Source organism: Pantherophis guttatus, chromosome 7 (assembly GCF_059756535.1).
Source record: "Pantherophis guttatus breed Tessera chromosome 7, ASM5975653v1, whole genome shotgun sequence".
Taxonomy (NCBI): domain Eukaryota; kingdom Metazoa; phylum Chordata; class Lepidosauria; order Squamata; family Colubridae; genus Pantherophis; species Pantherophis guttatus.
In genome coordinates this window covers 43,738,051-43,758,250 of record NC_142069.1, presented here as the reverse complement: position 1 = coordinate 43,758,250, position 20,200 = coordinate 43,738,051, and the positions used below count along the sequence as shown (strand labels likewise).

General features: G+C 35.0%; 1 protein-coding gene across 4 annotated transcripts in view; it reads left to right on the top strand.

The window, feature by feature from the left end:
* The window catches only part of NAV3 (neuron navigator 3), a 218,772-nt gene that overhangs the window by 164,853 nt on the left and 33,719 nt on the right, over positions 1–20,200 (top strand). For 3 of the 4 annotated variants that reach the window (XM_034402974.2, XM_034402973.2, XM_087874078.1), the window contains exons 17-22: positions 3,230–3,271; positions 5,602–5,759; positions 6,745–6,933; positions 8,516–8,568; positions 14,337–14,360; positions 15,805–15,882. In XM_034402974.2, the coding sequence (XP_034258865.2) occupies positions 3,230–3,271; positions 5,602–5,759; positions 6,745–6,933; positions 8,516–8,568; positions 14,337–14,360; positions 15,805–15,882 (544 nt within the window). The remainder of the gene's footprint in view (positions 1–3,229; positions 3,272–5,601; positions 5,760–6,744; positions 6,934–8,515; positions 8,569–14,336; positions 14,361–15,804; positions 15,883–20,200) is intronic. The other variant, XM_087874079.1, reaches the window with a different exon arrangement.

Sequence of the window (20,200 nt, the reverse complement as noted above, 5' to 3'; positions counted from 1 at the left end):
GCCCTTTTTATTAATAATACCATGTTTTTCCTTGCATTTTTGAGCTTCAGATTTTTGAGATGACATTTCATAACCATTCATAAACTGAAATGAAATATAAAATATATTCATAAATGAAATGAAACTAAACTTGCAAACTTAAATAAATAAGTAATGGAATTAAAATTCAATAAATTACATAAATAATTGTTCACTGAGTTTCAGATTAATAAAGGTTATGTCAAACAAGGCTGCAAGGCAGTTATACTTTACACACAAAGTATAGAGTATGAAGTATATATCCAGTATTGTTTTTTTTCTTTTTAAAAATTTGGTTTTGTAAAATTTTTAAAAAATTTCGCCCTTCATGGGCCCCCTTTGAGCTCCATGGGCTCCAGAACAATATACTGGCTGCACCTCACTCTCCTCAGGCCTGCTGTCCAGCACAGGCTGCAATATTTCTCATAGACATCTCTGAAGACATACTAGGAAAAAAACAATTTTCTCTTCTGCTCCAGGCTGGAATACTTCAGTATTCAGCAAATGGATGACAATTATATTGGACTGAATACTTATGCACATAGAAAACAATTATTTAATTGTGTAGGTTTTTTTTCCTATCCAGATATATCAGGAATACAACTGAATATTTAAAATATTTTCCATAGTGTAATAAATTATTACTATTACACTCTAGTAAATTTTTTTAATATTCAGTTGTATTGCTGACATATCTGGTGCAATATGGTGCAATCATTCATCATTTACTGAATCTGTTTGATTTACCTTTTACTAAGAAATTGCAATCCCAAGCCATGTTTTGTGAGTTGCGCAGCTATGTAAATTTGTTAAATAAATAAACTAATAAGATGCTGTAGTGAATATTTTTAATAATTGGTCATATTCCTATCATATCCAATCAACGAAAAAGGAATTTTGTTTGTCCCTTTTATGTCCATTTCAGCATCATGAACATAAGATGCATCTTCAAAACATATGGACACAATTAACTGTTTGTGACCCATTTCTTTGACTTTGTAAAAGATATTTCCAATGTAGCAAACTTATTTAATTAAAAGTTTATTTCAATCAGCCAGGCCTAGTGATCAGGGTTGTGATCTATCTCCTTTCAGATCTTAAATAGGCTCTTTCTCCTAGGTTTTGTTACAGAGAATTGTCCTGGCATCTCTGCAGGTTTTCCTCTTTCTACAGGTTTTTATGTCATCTAAATGCTTTAGGAATTCTGGATGGTGATTTCATGTATGTCTTCCTGTGGTACCTGCCCTTCTACCTTGCTGATTAATTGGAGCCCTGAGCTTGGTATGCTTTTTATTTTCCAAGATGGGCTCTGGGCAAGGCCTTAGGTCAATATTAGAAGATACATTTTGGCTAACTTCTGATCCCTTTCTATGTGAAGATCTGCCATATGTGTTATGCTGCATCTTCTCTTAATACGTACATAGGGACAATCCTCCATTTCTACAAAGTTCCTCTCTCTTTCCTATCTTTCCACTGAAAAGTTTAAATAGGATATTGGCATTCATACCCTAGGCCAAGTATTGGTCAATAATGGGCAAAGTACATGTATAGATTATGACTTCTATATCCATCCAGGCAATTACTTTTTCCAAACACCTTCTCATATTTTTTTATCTGGCTCCACCCCTTCTTGGGGGGGTTTCCCTTCAAATGTTAAGCACAGTCCTTGATCCCTTACTCTCATGCTATCAAGAAAAAGATGTAGCATTAGGCCATACAAGAAGTTTGTCTCTTGACAGACAGGTATTCAGATTTAGTGGTCACTTGTTCATTGTTGTTCAAGTAAAACACAAATATGATTTATTTAGTTATTGTTCATGTACATTGTGAAATGGTCCACAGCTCAGGACACAGATTTTATTATTTCATTTGTCAATTTGTCTTTGCATTATCAAACCAAGTCTGGCACTAAGGATACCACAGTAATCCAACAGATTCATTTTTTGATATGGGGACTAATTTATTTTCAGCTGTTCAAGTATAAGGAAAGCTTTACTTGTGCTTACATGATGACAGCTGTTTTTTTAGCAAAAAAAGAGGTAGGTTTTGTATTTGTTATGTCAGGCGATTCAAGAAAGCAGATATCATAGAATTAAAACTTATATTTACCTACCAAATTAGATACTAGGAATGAACCCCTGTTATAGTGTGTTTTGAAAAAAATACACTGACATTATCTTTTAAATTGTTTTTATAAATTAAAACTCTAAGCTGTTAGAAACTGTAATGTTAAAACATAAGAAAAATCTATGACATTTTTAATAATACAAATCTAAGATTATTGTTTTCAGTAAATATTTGTTTTTGTTTTCTATAGGAGGTTTAGCTTTTTCAAAAAATTATTTATTCATTTTTTTATTCATTAGGAAGAAAATTCAACACAATAAAAATTAAGACCTTTCCATTAGTCTTCAACTTGCAACTTAATTCTTAGTGTTATCTATGATCCTGGTTTTCAAATGTTGGCATTGTGTACTTCATAACTATTATATCAGTAGCCAACAAAATATAATGACATATGGAACAATATATGACCGTAGTTTAAGCATCAAAACTTGAAAGAAGCTAAAATTTCAAATCCTCAGGTGCTAAAAACAGATTGTCCTTTCTTAACTAATGGTCAAGAAAAAAAGTCTTGCGTAGATCTAGAGAGAAAAGAAACATAGACTCAGAAGAATTTAGCCATCCTGAGCTTACGTTAAGATCATATCTGAGCCCAGTTCATTTGTTTAGGCTCTCCTGCCAACATAACTACATTTTCAGCTATTTTCTATCTTCAAATTTCATAAGAATTGGAAATAGCAAGATATGTTCAGCATTTTATACATTTACGTCTTGTGAATGAACTTGCCTTTTGAAAAGTCCTGACTTAGATATTAAACTATGGTTATGGAAAGAAATTACATTAGCACAATAAATTGAAATCAAACAATTATGAGATCTGTATTATCCAGACAGTCCTCCCAAAGAATATAAGAATCTGAAGCTAGATATCATTTCAAAATTCAAAATGTAAGAATAGACCACTGTTACTGAAAAGTGAACAATAATCTTTGTACAGTATTAACACACCTCATTTACAGATTTGACATTTTCCATTAAAAATAGTTTTTCTAAAATACAGTATCTGCAATTCAAACCTTTTTAGACCTTTTAATTTTGAAGTATTCTGTTTACTGTATGTCTTTAGGGTTTTTCTTTGTTTTAACAGCATGCAGCTTGACAGAAATACACTGCCCAAAAAGGGATTAAGGTATATAATATTTTATTCAGCATGACTGCTGTTTCTCTGTTGTTCTGTAACTTCTCTCTATAATACATCATCCTTTTCTTGTTACTATGTAACCTGTAGTGAACAACTAATATAGTATTTCCATTTATGTTTAGAAATTAGATTGTTACGAAGTTAAAATATTTTATCTCTTTGACAATGAGAAGAATAAGAATAATTTGTAGGCTGCATCCAGCAATTGTAATAATCTGTATATTTATCTAACAAATTTTCATAGCTGAAAATGTTTTTTTCTCCCAGAATTGCTCAACTGTTTCACAGGAACTTCCAGATAAGTTTCAAATTTTGCTTTGGGTGGTATCTTCTGACCATCTAAGTCAGTAATTGTCAAAGTATGGTCCTTTGACCACCAATCATTTGCAAAAAATCCATCAAGTGTTGTTCCACAGCTTTACACATTCACTGGGCAGGTCTATTTTTGATCTAGGGTCCACCTTCCTAATATGCAACACACTAAAAATGCAATTTGTTTGATCAAAGCAATTTCACTGATTCCTCAAATTCATCTGAAACAAGAACCCAGAATTTGCTTCAAATATCACTTTAAAGCTATAACTTCCCACTTCTCATAATTTTCTGTTCTTTACAGATTGATTCCTTACAAATTGATTTCTTATTCAAATAAAAAAATATCCATTTACCACATAATTATGCTGATTATTGAATCCCACAGTCTTACTTTACTTCTAACTTTAAACTGACTCTCAGAGAGCAAGCCTGCTTAGTTTCCAAAAGTTTTCAATAATAATATTTTCAAGTAGAAAGGATACAACATTCTTCTGCTGCAGTGAAGGTATATTTCAACGAATTGCCAGCCTCTTGAAGGCTGCATTTGAGATGGGTTTTCTAAAGAGACCGGCCCGGGGGGGGGAGGGGGGGAATCCCCCCCCAAAAAAAGAAGAAGAACCAGTTACAGTTTTACCTACACTTTTGCTTATTGAAAATAATTATGCTACAATTGGTAGAACCATATTAAGTCTTTTAGAATCCAGGGAGAGAGTTTTTCCATCTTTCTTTTCCTTTATCTGAAGACAATAATTTCAATTCTTTTAAAGAAAAGTAAATAGTCAATTTCTGTGAAATTATCAGGGCCAGTACATATGATGTGTTCCTTGTTCTTGGGTGTCAGTCAATTAAAATCTGATCTCAAGACCAACATTAGCAGTGGACTGTCAAGTAACTGAAATATTAGATTGCAGTGAAATAATTTTTCTTGAGATGCATATTACTAAATAATAATCAGTTGAGCTTAGTAAATCTCAAGTAGATTTGACAGTAGAAAAATTGTATCAATCCTATTTGGTTGTCTAAATATACCCACCTCAGCAAACCTTGTCCTCACCCATGGATCAAGTATTATCAAAGTCTAGCAGTCCAACAGTCTGTTTCCACATATATGAAGAAACAGGTCTGATTATGACAGCAGGAACAAGCTTTATTTGCAGGCAAAGGACAGCTGATGCAAAGTCTAGTTTTAAAAATAGGCTTTGGGAAAATCATAGCACCAGTTTTTAAAATCTTCATTTTTTAACTTTGCGAAATATTTGATTATATATGAAATGTAAGCACTATATTGCAATTTGACTACCTAAAAGGGCCTTATGTATTTTTCACTGAACACTTTCTAAGCCTTTGTCACAAATGTGGGTTGTTATACTGTTGGAGATACATTTTTGCCCTTGGCAGCAATGGCCCAAAGTCTATGGAAAATTCAGTTTCCCAAATCTTGGTTTCAGCAAACACACTTCTTCACAAGAGAATATTTCTTTTTCATCTCTTATATTTATCTATTTAGTGGTAAAGTGGTATCTCAGGATCACTCTGTGGACAAATAATGTTTTTTTCTCCATAAGATGTCCCATCAAGTGTCACTTACAAACCCAAATCATTTCTTTTTATAGTGTTGATCTGTTCTTATTGTTTTCAACTTTATCTGTGCATTTTGCTCCTCTAGCTATCATTATGTAAGAACTGACCACTGTTCTCTTTTCACCAATTACTTTTTAAATGTATCATTATGCTTGAATTCAGATTCTCTTTTTTTTTTTGTCTTCTAAAGTTTCTAAATGTTTTCTGAACAATTTCCTCTGCATGATTTTCTGTAAGACGCCAATTGTCTCTCTGTTAATGATTTGTCTGTCTTTTTCCTGGGTGATATCTACCTCAAATATTCTAATTATCTGAATTGAAAGTGGTACTTGATAACAGTGTCTAATCTTTGGGTAAGTGTTGCACTTTAGTTGTGTACAGCATGTGAATGTTTTTAATTTGTCCATGGTCATCTGTTTCAGGTATACTCCATCTTCTCGCCAGGCTGGTCAAGAGGAAGGGAAAGAGTGGCTGCGTTCACATTCTACTGGAGGGCTCCAAGACACTGGAAGTCAGTCTCCCCTGGTGTCGCCTACAGTTATGTCTTCCTCTGCAACTGGCAAATATTTCTCTAATTTAGGTAAGAAGGAATAATTTGCATTGTTACTTTATTCTATTTTGGTGGAGTCATATCCTCCATTAATTTGGCAGAAGTAATTAATATGTGTTTCCAGATTAAGTTTTCTCTTGTCAGTTACAGATTCTGCTGGTTGTTGGTTTTTTTTTTTTTGTTGTTGCTGTTGTTACTGTTGTTGTTGGGTTTGCTTGGTTTTTTTTGCAAAATTTTCTCTTTCACCTGTCTGTGTGTCATTTTCCCATAATTTGAGTCTTTCAGGAATGTTTTAGCTATTTATTTCAAAGCAAACGCTGCTGATGGTGGCTTGGTTTAACAAATTATGTGTTGCAGTGTGAAAAAAAGATGATAAATCTTGTTTTCTCTAAAGAAACATTAAAAGGATCAAAAGTCTTCCCCTTAAGAGCCTTGGAAACCAACTTTTCAAATGATACTTCCCTGTGTGTGAAGGAGGAAAGAAAAGAAAGAAATACATATTTCAAATCATGGCTAAAAACAGCTCTGTATCATGGAATTATCAATTCAAGATTATAAATACATTTTGGGGTATTAGATAATTGTAACTGCTACAACTAAGAAAAAATTGTCAGAAATGTACAACTTTGCCTAATCCAAGAGGTTTACTTGGAAATGGCCCACGGGAAAAAATTAAATTTTATTTTACTTTACATGTAATTAAAATTATTTATAGGAAGTAATATAATTCCTCATTTAATAATTTACCATTAAATTCTGAAAAATAACAACCATTTTGTTAAGAACCTCTGGAACCACATCTAAAAATGTGAAGCCACATTTGACCCTAAAGCCACAAACTAAACTATACTATACTATACTACACTATACTATACTATCCATGTTAAATTTATCCTAGAAATGGTTTTAATTGTTTATAAAACATAGCCAATATGTCACTTCATTCAATAGATTCTCCCTAGAATATACATAGCATTTCATTCAAACATATTATTTTTTTTGTTTGATATTGCAGTAAGTCCAACAAATTTATCCCAGTTCAAACTTCCTGGACCTAGTATGATGAGGTCAAACAGCAACCCTGCACAAGATTCTTCATTTGATCTCTATGATGATTCTCAGTTGTGTGGCAGTGCTACATCCTTAGAGGACAGACCACGTGCAATTAGTCATTCTGGTTCATTCAGAGATAGCATGGAAGAAGGTAAGAGGATGTGTGAAGCAACATGAATGAACAATTGTTGTATTACTCAGAGTTAAACCCATGCCATAATTAGAGTTTATAGACATATTAGAAGCAAATCATAGATTTAAACTGATTTTTGTTTCCTATCTGCTTGGAATTCACTTTTATTTTCATAGTTCAATAGCCTTTGGAAACAAAATACTCTTAAGCTTTTCAATAATTACAATCACTACATTCTTAAATACAATAGGCCTATTCTGTCTTTCATGAATATTTTCATCATTTCATCACTTTCCTTTGTTAAGTTGCAGCAATTGTACATTACTTTTTCTGATTCTTCCTCAGACAGTTATTCATAACCACCCCTGTTACCAGCTGAAGACTTTTAATCAAATCAAAATCATATAAAATGAAATCAATCTCTATTATCACCATCAATCTGATGCTCATCAATCTGATTTTCTCATTATGAGTGCTGATTCCTTATACACACATTGCATGATTATACAAAGCATTGTTTTTGTTTACACTAAGGTGTTCCTTCTGTTTTTCTGTATAGATCTGGCAGCATCCCAGATTTAATAATCACTTGATTCTGGCACCTGCAGCAATCCAAACTCATTTTGTTCTGTGCTTTCAGCAAGCTGAATTGTCTAGCATAGCACGGAGATAACAAAATTTAAAAATCACATCATTTCAATGACCAAGTGGCTTTGCTTAGTAGAAGCCTAATAGTATGCAAAAAATTAGCAATATTCTAGGTCAATTTGTGTTAAAAGAGCAGGGCAACTTGCAATAGCGGCAACCTTATGCTCCTATTATAGCTATCATGGGCCTCAACACTTGCTACTTACATTGCAAAAAATTCACACCGATGGATGCTTTATTCTCTGAAATAAATAACAGGCCCGGGAATTCTAAGTATAAACCAAGATTCAGTGAGGTATGAAGGGTTATAGCCCTCCCTGTTCTGCAATATAATAATTCCAACCTGAATCAAATTTTAATCCAACAAAGTTCTCATCTTGAATTTTTGATTTTACTTTTTGATATTTACTTTTTAAAAATGCTAATTGCTAAGTGTGGTTGCTATGTCTCATTTTATTCTAAGCTTTGCATATAAGTTAAAATTGTTTTCATCTGCTGTGTTATCAAAGAGATACTTTTAAAATAGAATCCATTTCACTTACAGTGGAAGCTGCCTGCCTACCAATAACAGCTTTTATCTTCCATGAAGTGTAGAGTCCATTCGGCAGTTGACACTTTCTGTATTTGCTGTATCAAAAATTGCTTTGCCAAAGGGTGACATTCAGATGCTGTTTTCCTATCAACACAATAAATGATTAGTTTTACTGGCAAAACTGCAATGTATTACTAAAATCTCTGTGTACAAGTGTTTTTTTTTTTTTTTTTAGCCATAGAAAAATCATTCTGTGGAATAAAAATATATTTCTACACAGGCAGTCTCTGTAATAGTTTTCTCTTTGGAGACAATTATTTGAATTTAAAAAGAGATGTTCTGTTATTGAATTTGACAGGGAATCATTCCTGTTGCTTTATCAAAGTTATTCTAATACCAACTTTGGTGCTTCTGTTTTAGTACATGGATCCTCATTATCATTAGTTTCCAGCACTTCTTCTCTCTACTCCACAGTAAGTCTTAAACATATATTAAAAATCTTGGATGTTGTAGATTCTGTATATGGTTTTTAAAATTGGCTTGAAAATATATTAAGATTTGGATTGATAACTGCTTTGATATTATTATATGCACAGACACAAAAAAGGTTCTGATATATCCAGTATGGTGGAATGGCTGGTGAAGATGACAGAATTAGCAGAGATGGAAAAAAATGACTTGTTTGGTTAGAGGAAAAAGAATAATATATTAGTGACTAGAAACCCTTTATGAACTTTTTGCTGAAAAAAGAAAAGAATGAACTTATTTATCAGTTTGATTATTAAAAAGCATAGACTATAGAAAGAAGGAGATTATTTTGTAGCCTTACAGAGAGAGAGGATAAATTCAAATGTACTTGTAACTGCTGTTAAGAAGAGTGGAAGCCATTTTTCTCTTTCTTTTCTTTTCTTTTCTTTTCTTTTCTTTTCTTTTCTTTTCTTTTCTTTTCTTTTCTTTTCTTTTCCTTTCCTTTCTTTTCCTTTCCTTTCCTTTCCACTTTCCTTTCCTTTCCTTTCCTTTCCTTTCCTTTCCTTTCCTTTCCTTTCCTTTCCTTTCCTTTCCTTTCCTTTCCTTTCCTTTCCTTTCCCCCTTTTTACATATTACTTTATTGTACCATCATTACCACCAAAATTACCATCATTAATTTTCTTCCTTTTTTTCAAAATTTGTATTGGTTTTTAAAAAATAAACTTTTATACAGCATATGTAACAGGAAACATATTGACACCTGACAGGCTAAGAAACAATAAAGAAATTCTTATTGCTGTTTGAATGTAACAGCTTCTTTATAGTTTCAGAAGCAGTATGCCCTTGTTTTCTTCAACTTTTTTGTTGTTTTCCTTCCTTCCCTTGACAGAAAATTGTTCAAAATTGTTTGCTGCTGCTATCTGATGTGCTGTACCTTTCTGGCTTGTTTTTGTGCACTTTAAAGATTAAGTGGCACAGTAATTGGTCTCTCAGTGGATAGCTTTTCCTGTACTGAAACAGCTTTCCCAATGCAGGAAATTGCAGCATTGCTTTGACAGCCCAATTTTCAAACCTGATATAAAGTGATTTATGGTGAGCCAGCTTGTAGGTGTTTTTAATTATTAGTAATACATTTTTTTCTTATGGAGGAAGTTTGTTTTGAATTTGTATGTATCAAGCAATATGAAGTTATGACAGCTCATCATTAAAATTTCATTATACACTTCATTCTTTAAAATTTAAGTATTTCAAGATTAAAAGTTTACTATGTACTATAGATTAATCGCTTGGTTATACCCAATGTGAATGTCCATTTTTAATGTAAACTGGAATTAGTCACTGGTTATGGGAGCCATGTCGCTCCCATAACCACCCATGCGGCTGAATTCTGGACCAGCTGGAGCCTCCGGGTGCTCCTCAAGGGGAGCCCCATGTAGAGAGCATTGCAGTAGTCCAGGCGGGAAGTGACGAGGGCATGAGTGACCGAATTTAATGAGCCCCGATCCAGAAAAGGACACAACTGGTGAATCAGGCGAACCTAATAAAAAGCCGTCCCGGCCACAGCCATCAAGTGCTCTTCTAAAGACAGCTGTGAATCCAGGAGGACACCCAAGTTGCGAGCCCTCTCTGTGGGGGCCAACGACTCGCCCCCAATAGTCAGTGATGGCACCAACTGACTATATCGGGACGTCGGAAACCATAGCCACTCGGTCTTGGATGGGTTGAGCCTGAGTCTGTTTCTCCCCATCCAGATCCGTACAGCCTCCAGGCACTGGGACATCACTTCAAGGGCATCATTGGGGTGGTCCGGGGGGAGATGTACAGCTGACTGTCATCAGCGTACTGGTGGTACTTCATCCCGAAACCATGGATGATCTCACCCAGCAGCTTCACATAAATGTTGAACAGAAGGGGCGAGAGGACTGACCCCTGTGGCACCCCACATACAAGGGGCCTCGGGGTCAACCTCTACCCCCCTGCCAACACAGACTATGACCGGTTGGAGAGAAAGGAGGAGAACCACTGCAAGATGGTGCCCCCCACCCCTAACTCTTCTAGCCAGTGCAGCATGATACCATGTCGATGGTATCAAAAGCCGCTGAGAGGTCTAATAGGACCAGGACAGAGGAGCAAGCCCTCCAGAGATCATCAACCAATGCGACCAATGCCGTTTCCATGCTGTACCCAGGCCTGAAGCCCGACTGGAACAGATCCAAATAAACCGATTCATCCAAGTACTGAGGGAGCTGTCACGCTACCACACTCTCAACAACTTTCGCAACAAAGCGAAGGTTGGAGACTGGACGGTAATTAGCCAACACTGCCACCCTATCTCCATAGGACTCAGGGAAGCTCACAACAATTAAAATAAACCAATAAAAACATAAAATACATACATAAACAAATATTAAAACCCGTTAAAATACAATGCTGCATTCTAACCACTGTGCCACTACAGTTCTGCAATTTTAGCTATTAGAGTAATATCATCAGCATAGTGCAGATTATTCTTTCTTTCTACAGTTTTAAAACCAATTCATCATCTTCCAATCCAGCTTTCCTTAATATTTCATTATATATTGGTTGAATATACAGCTTGGTTTTGCTCCTTTGCCATCCTGGAGCCAGTCTATTTCACCATATTTTGCCCATATTATGGCTTCCTGATTTATATATAGATTTCTTGTGAGAGCAATGAGATATTCTGAGATTCTCATTTTTGTGAGTATATTTTATGACTTGATATGATTGACGTAATCAAAGGGTCTTCTTTAATTAATGAAGCCCATGTTGATTTGTTTTTGGCATTCTTCCACTTTCTCAGTTATCCAGTGTGCATCAGGATGTCTAAAACCCATTTTTGAATTACTGGGTTGTGCTCCTGTAATTTGCATCAAATTCTAGAATTTTAGCAGTGCAGCTTTTTACATTTGGAGGACAAATAAATTAGAGCTTTGCATACCTTAACACGAACTATTATGTATTGAAAGAAACCCTAACATATTATAAATGTATTGAAATTATCAAACCAGTTATCGTAGACCCTGGACTATTATAGATACGTATTAAAAATAAACAAATAAAAAGAAAATACAAACTTGAAGGAAAAAACAATTTCCCAACCATAATTTACACTGAAATGATTTTTTTTCCTCAGAAGACTAAGTTAAAATTAATGAAGCAAGCTCACAAGAATTTAAGAACTTCTTAAAACAGAAAATGTAAGAACATTACAAAAGAATTCTACAAAGTACACCGTCTATTTAGAATAATCAATGTGTAAGGGGTTTGTTTTGATAGTTTGTTTTGCACTTTTTTTTTTTGCCCCTTTTACATAAGAGTATAGAAGGGATTCTCTTTTAGTTGAGAATACAGTTGTTATTTCTTCTTTGATTTGGCAATATCCAATATATATGTTTACCTTGGACAGTGTGAAAAGCTCTTTCATAATAACTTGGATAAATTGAAAAGTTCAGAAGCTCACAATCTATACTTATGTCATATAATTAATAATAGCATTAATCAACACTATTAAGAAAGTTGTCAGCATACAGCCAACATAGCCATATAGTCTAATCAAATAATAAATAAATAAATAGATAAATAAATAAATAAATAAATGTAATAATAGGCATATATCATCACATCAGTTTAATCAGTCAAGAACAACCATTCTGAGATTTTAATAACTTGACCCTTTCCTCTCTCAATTTTCAGCTACTTGACAAGGCTTTTTCATCATCATTTGAGGAGCTAACTGTGATAATGGAATTTGAAATACTCTTTATTAAGGGCATGGTATTCTCTTGGTTTTAAAATCTTCAGCAGGATTTGTTCTTGAAGGACATAATCATTGATCAGCAATACTCCTTTTGATCTGGGTAAAGCTCATTCAGTTCAGCAGTTCCGAATGAAGAAATAGTGCTCAAATGGAAATATCATACAAAAGATTTAAATTTAAATTGTACAAAAATATTTATTCTATAATATACAGAATAACAGAATTGGATGAGACCTTGGATGTCTTCTAGTTCAACCACCTACTCAGGCAGGAAACCCTATACATTTCAGACAAATGATCGTCCAATCTCTTCTTTAAAACTTCCAGTTTTGGAATATCTCCCACTTCTGGATGCAAGTCATTCCATTGATTAATTGTTCTAACTGTCAGGAAATTTCTCCTTAGTTCTAGATTGCTTGTCTCCTTGATGAGTTTCCATTCATTGCTTCTTGTCCTGCCTTCAGGTGCTTTGGAGAATGGGTTGTCTCCCTCTTCTTTGTGACAACCCCTCAGATATTGGAACACTATTATCATGTCACTCCTAGCCTTCTTTTCATTAAACTAGACATACCCAATTCCAGCAACCGTTCTTTATATGTTTTAGCCTCCAGTCCCCTAATCATCTTTGTTGCTTTTCTCTCTGTACTCTTTCTAGAGTCTCAACATCTTTTTTACATTGTGGCAACCAAAATCATATTATTCGGTAACCCTCTGTTTCTTCCATATATATTTTTAAAGTTTTTAAAGTGTCCTAATTCTATGCCATTGTAGCGAAGGATATGCTTCAAAGTACAGACTATCAGCATAAGAGGTAGAGGATGATTTTTTTCTTCCAATCTTTCAATGATACATTTGGTAATAATCAGTCACTGTTATTCAATATATCAATATATAGTTATTCAATATATCATTATATTTTGGGTAATGTAAACTGGTAAAATATTTTTTCCCTTTATTCTTCCTTCTGCTTTTATTCATTTACTTTAAATATTATAATTTAAAGTTCATAAAATATTCTTGAGTCTTTCGATAGCATCATTACTTAAACAGCATACAGGAAGGAGCATTCCAGAATGTTCCAAGTTAACTTATCCAGTCTTAACTGAGAGCAGCAGGGATATGAGTGGTCTGGATGGGAAAGAGTTGGGAGAAAAAGCCCAATTACAAGCCATAAAACATTAATCCAATTGCAATATTCAGAATAGCTGGAACACTCAATATGGCAACACTTGAAACTACCCAATTTTGTTTCATGCTTTACACTGTTTTGTTTTCTACTGGAGATAAAATTCTCAGAATGTAAGTGTTTTGTTTTATAGAAGCATACTCAAAATGGCTTTTGAGGTTAAATGGTTTTGCACATCTCTACTGTTTGTGATTCTGTGTAAATATTCACTAAAGTGGTGGACACAACTTCAGCTGCAATTAACTATAGCTTTAAGAATAATACTGTAATGTTTGTAATAGAAATTAGATTTCTATTTCTCTTAGACATTATTAAAAGGAAGCTATCCAAAATAATATTAAAACATTTATGTTTATGGTAGCATGGAAGGCTTTAAAAGCTTATTATACTGATATATTCGAACCTTTATTCAGAATAAGTATATTACATTTATTTAGACTTGTTTCCAAGTGAATATTTATTGAATTGCAGCCAATAATCCAAAACTTTGATAATACTCCAAGTTATTAAAAGACTCAGAAATATTTACAATTTATATTCTCATTCTAATTTTTATCTACAATTATACCTGGGAATTAATTTTTATCTAAGCCAAAAGTTTAATGCTTTGATATTTTTCTTTTCTTTTGTTGATAATCATATACATTTCAGACGTGTGTGTGATTTGAAGAATGAAAATAGTAAAAGGGAATGTGGCAGAAAAAAGGAACCATACAGTATTAAAGCTTTGCTAATGTAAACTTTGCATAAATAATTTAGAAAATATTTTAAAATGTTTATAAATAATTACTTTATTGTCCCTCTAGGCTGAAGAAAAGGCACATTCAGAGGTAAATATAAATATACTTGCTATTTAATAATCAGTAAATTAAAATAGTTGTGGTTGTGTGGCATTTTTTCTTATATTTACCAACCTAGCTTTGAGATGTTCTTCTAAGACATTGTTTCAAGGGTTTCAGCACCTAAGGAAGGTGTCTTTAGACAAGTCCTTTTAAATAGTGGCATTCTGATTGTACAGTGGTCTTCTCTATGATACTTTCTTATTATATGTTCATAAAGATCTCAATATTTACCACAACTTTTTCTTGAGTGTTATAGCCTAATCACATCAATTTCAAACATATACTGGTGTTTTATTTTGAATAATGTTTAAAACATTGTACTATATTTTGATGGTACATTTATCTGTTTATTTACTGGATAAGTATGGTAATAAATATATTGCTGCAGTATCATGTATGATTATCAATAAGGATATTAATGACAGCAATTTCTTAATTATCTTGTCATCTACCCAGATCAATCACCACTGTATTGAATCTATTTTAAAATGATAAAGTACATTTTAGAGTACATTTTTCTTAATCAAATATTGTAGGTTTGTTGAAGAGTAACTGCAGTTTGAGGGAATTATTTTGAGGTATTTCACCAAGTATATAAATCATTAAACCTGTTTTTCACAAGTTTAAAAGTAACATTTTGTTTCGGGGTATAATTCAGTATTTGCTAACTTCTGAAAAAAATACTTCTGAGTTCTTAAAATATACGTTTGTGTATTTGTGTATTAAACAGTGAGCTGCATATCATTGATTTTATGAATATCAAAACAATGGAATTTATTTGCCTAAACATGGAACGGGCAACAGATTAGATAGCTTTAAAAGAAATTAAACAATTTTGCAACTGATAAACTGTCCCAAAGTACAGTGTAGTCATGATAACTATGGATAGAATGCAAGCATGATTACATGATAGAATGCAAAATAGTATTCTTCCACCCTAATATCCAGCATAAGTATGAATAGCAGTTATTGGAGAAGAGAGGGAAAATATTACAGCTCACATTATTTCCAAGGTGGAAGGAAAATGGCTGTATATACCAGGAAGCATTTGGCTGTGTACAGTACTATAGTAGTCTATATTTGGTTGTCTATGATACTGGATTAAAGAAGTCTTTCATCCAATGTAGTCCCTGTATTCTTTAATGAAATATTTATATACCATTCAAACACACAACCAGGAACAAAAAACATAGTTATATTTTGTGTTCTAGATCAGGGCTGTCAAACTGGTGGCCCACAGACCAGATGCATCACGCGCAGGCCACACCCATCCCAGCTCCGCGAAGGGGAAAAATGTCGCAAAAGGTCACGCGACAACAACGTGACGCCGCGAGTTTGACACCCATGTTCTAGATTATTAAATGGTCTTTAGTCAAAGCAAGTGAATAAAATGTCATATTTTAGAACTCTTTGTATTTGTTGTCATATCTAGCAAATTCATAAGTTACGACGGGAACTGGTTGCATCTCAGGAAAAAGTGGCCACCCTAACATCACAACTGTCAGCAAATGTAAGTTATTTATTATCATAATAATTTTGATATAGTTTTATTCTGCATATATATCCACAGTAAATCTGTGAGAAAGATTGCTGTATTTAGGGGGAAAAAGTATTAGAGATGATATTCTGAGTTTTAAATGAACTATGTGTTACATCACAAACAAATGTCAAGAGAGTTCTTCCAACATGAGTGTACTAATAAATTCTGCTTATAAACCATGAAAGTGTATTTAAGTACCAGCTGCACAAAAACAGAAGCATCAACAAAGCAAAATAAAAAAGGCAGGTGGCATTAAAACACTAACATCCAAGAATGCATAAAAATAAGTTAAAACTTTTCTACTCTTTTTCTAATGAAAGAACTCCATGTAAATATATATATATATATATACTTTATAGTTTCAGTCAGTGAAAACCTCTGGGAGCATAATGATTACTGGTTGCTTTTATTTAAAATATTTTATAATATTTGAGTTTATGAATAAATATAATTATTAAGCATAGGAAGTCATGGAAAGGCTGAAGATTGATTATGTGCTTGCAAGTCTTAGCAATTACATAGATTTTATCCAAATTATTTTCTTGGTTAAAAAACAAGTGTGATTTACCACTGCTTTCCCCCATGCAATATGAATTGATGCCTTTGCTATCTAAACTGATCATCTTCCTTTATTGCTGATGTCCAATATAGATGCCTGTTGCTTTAATTGGGTGACTCTTCTGAGAATATCTACGCTTGACATACATTCCCAATAATCTTCATTCATTCCTCCCAGGAAGCCCCACACTATGTTGAGGCAACATAGCAGGACTTGTAGGAGGAAGAAGGGGAATACTGAAAAAGGAAGTTCCAATATGGTGTTAATTTACAGAGCTGAGATGGGAAATTGTATTTATTTGCTAAACTTTATTCGTTAAATTTATTTGCCACCTATCTTGCCATGAGGCTAGTGTAAGTGACTCTAAAGTGTATGTAGGCCAGTAAAAAAAAAAAGAGGATTAAAGTAAGGAAATTCCTTTCCCTATAATCCATGTAGAGAGACACTATTGGAAATCATTCTTATTTATTTAATAATGGTGCCCACTCCAACAATATGTCTTTGGGCAGCATACAAGAAAAAATACAACAGATTCAACATTTTTTACTGCAAATCATTCAAACTTGGATTCTACTCAACCTGACTTAAAAGCCTGGGGCAAGAAATATGTCTTGACTTCTTTTCCAAAGGCCTGCAGAGTTTAGTCTAATTGTATATCATTACAAAAAGGTATATTTACATGGGGAAAGGATAGTGTGAATCTATCTTCCTTCACTATGTTAAGCCTCTGGCTTATGCTTTATCCAACGGGGAAAGACTGAGGTGTTTCCTCAAGCAAAATAGAGAAGATAAACTGGACATTCGGCCTGCCTTACCCCAATTGGAAAAACTATGGACTGATTCATCACTCATGGTTGTGGAATGCATGTGCCAGAAATACAGCTATGAAGATCTTGGTGGTTTGGCTGGGGGGGGAGAGAAGGGAATCGGGCCATGCAAGAGGTGGGCTGGCACACATGTGCACTCATTCAAGTGGCAGGCCGGTGTGCATGCTCACCCAGCTTGACTGCAAACTCAAGCTGTATGCATATAGACATCCGTGCCAGCCCTCCACTTGCACAAGTCAAGTGCTCCTGCTTGCACTTGCGCGCCTGCTGTCTGCCTATTCAGAATAGACCAGGGCCCAGTAGTGAACCACAGCCTGGAAGTTAAGGCTCCCTGCTCTAGGAGCAGTGGTGGGATTCTGCCGGTTCTAGGGGGTTCGGCTGAACCCTTTGTTAAATTGCTGTCTCGCCCCGCCCCTTGCCCCGCCCCTCCGCACTACTATTTATTGCCAATAAATGGGGCGAGCGAGCCAGCAATTTAACAAACGGTTCGGTGTTTTTTTGTAATTTATTGGCCCCGCAGCAGCTTGGCTGTCTCAGAATTCTGGGAGTTGAAGGCCACAGGTTGTAAAAGAGCCACAATTGCCCACCCCTTCCCTAGCCTGAGTTCCGCTGCCTGGGATCCACCTGGGCTGCCACGTGGTTCTCCACCGGCTCCGGACGCAAGAGAGCAGGATGGAGAAAGCAGCTTCCACGCCTTCACTCACCCTCACTCTCTGCTCTGTTGGATCGCCGGCCGTTCGCTTACCCCGCCCACTCCCAATCTATTGCTGCCTCCGGAGTCCCAGCTGATGGCTAGAGGAAAAAAAACTGTTCAAATTCTTGCCGCGGGGCTTCAAAGGGCCGCCCTATAGCCAGTGGTGGGATTCTGCCGGTTCTAGGAGCCGAACCGTTTGTTAAATTGCTGGCTTGCCCCGCCCCTCCACACCACTATTTATTGCCAATAAATAGTGGTGGGCGAGGGACGGGCGAGCCAGCAATTTAACAAATGGTTCGGTGTTTTTTTGTAATTTTATTGGCCTGCGGAGCTTCAGCATAGGCTAATTAGCCCTTGCTTAGATCGGCTCCCGAGTCTCAGCTGATTTGTCTCAGCTGTTTTGTTCAGGGCTCTGCTGCTTGCTGGAGCAATTTTTTTTCCCCTAGCTATCCTGAAAAACGAAACTGAAACTGCTTTGCTGTTGCTGCAACGTTGGATAATTAGGCAGGCAGATTTCTTTTCTTTTTCCTCACCAAAAAAGGTAGGTGCAAACAATGGGAAATTTAGGGAAAAAGAGGAGAGTTCAAGATTTTAAAACATAAAAGAAAAAAAGCTCTATTTAACTAGGGAATTGTAATAATTGAGATACTATTAATTGTATATTTCTGAAAGCAGAAATGGTTAAGTTGTGGTTTGGAGGAATATATGGGGGACATTATTTGGTTTATTATTATTGGTAAATATAATTAATTGATTTGTAAGAAATTGGATTGCATGGAAATAATTGGAATATTCATGTTCATATTGATTAATATACAAAAAAGGTAGTTATATAACTAATTGATTTATATTAAAATGTTGAATTTATATTAAACAACTAATATTACATAATTAACCAATGTGAAGATGGATATAAAAATAGATGGCAATGGGAAGGGGTATAATATAGAATAGAAGGGAAAAATTGAATTTGATTAAGATTAGAGATGAGGATGAAGGTAATATTGGTTTTTTACAAAAATAGATGAGGAATAAATATGGCAAAAAGGAAATATAGAAATTGTAAATTTAATTGAAATGACTAAACACTGTTTAAATTTGTGAACCGGCCAAATACTCTGTTCAAAGAAAATACATTATATGTTTGTATGTGTGTTTCTAATTATTGTTATTTATTCATATTTGTTCTCTTTTATTCTTTAAAGTTTAACAATTCATTCTTTTATCTTAATATCTTTATATTTGTTTGGGGTTGGCTTTCTTCCCTTTCATCTTTTTTATTGTACAGCAATCTTTCTCCTCAAACCTACCACCTCTCTTTTCTTTCCTTCTTACTTTCTCTTCCTCCCCCTCTTCTTCTCCTCCCTACTTCCTCTTCCTTTCTCCTTCTCCTCCTCTCTTCCTCCCTCTCTTACCCTCCGTCCTACTCTAATTTCCCTTCCCTTCCTTCATCCCTCTCTATTGCTGTATCCTTTTATGCATATGGACTACTCAGAGGGCTGCAAAAGTTATTTCTGACTGGTCCTCGTACTTTTGACCAGTCCTCGAACTTACGACCGTCCTCACATTTTACATTTTTGCCCTATCTTGTCACCATGGTGAAGAGAAGCAGTTGTGAAATGAATGACATGGTTGTTAAGAAAGCTGCACGGGCATAAATGATAACCAGTGATAAGTGCGAAGACCGATCAAAAGTGCGAGGACCTGTCAGAAATCACTTTTTTCAGCCCTCTGGGTAGTCCTTTTGTGCATATGGACTACTCAGAGGGCTGAAAAAGTTATTTTTGACTGGTCCTCGCACTTTTGACCAGTCCTCGAACTTACGACTATCCTCACATTTTACGTTTTTGCCCTATCTTGTCACCATGGTGAAGAGAAGCAGTTGTGAAATGAGTGACATTGTTGTTAAGAAAGCTGCACGGGCATAAATGTGAGGATGGTCATAAGTGTGAGGACCGGTCAAAAGTGCGAGGCCCAGTCAGAAATGACTTTTTTTCAGCCCTCTGAGTAGTCCCTATGCAGATAGCCACGCCCACCGGTCACATGACCAGCTAGCCACGCCTACACAGTCACATGACCAGCTAGCCACGCCCACCCAGTCACATGATTGCCAAGGCACACCCCCAACTAAGCCACGCCCACAGAACCTGTTGTTAAAAAAATTGAATCCCACCACTGTCTAGCAGACCTGAGGGAATAGGGAATTGA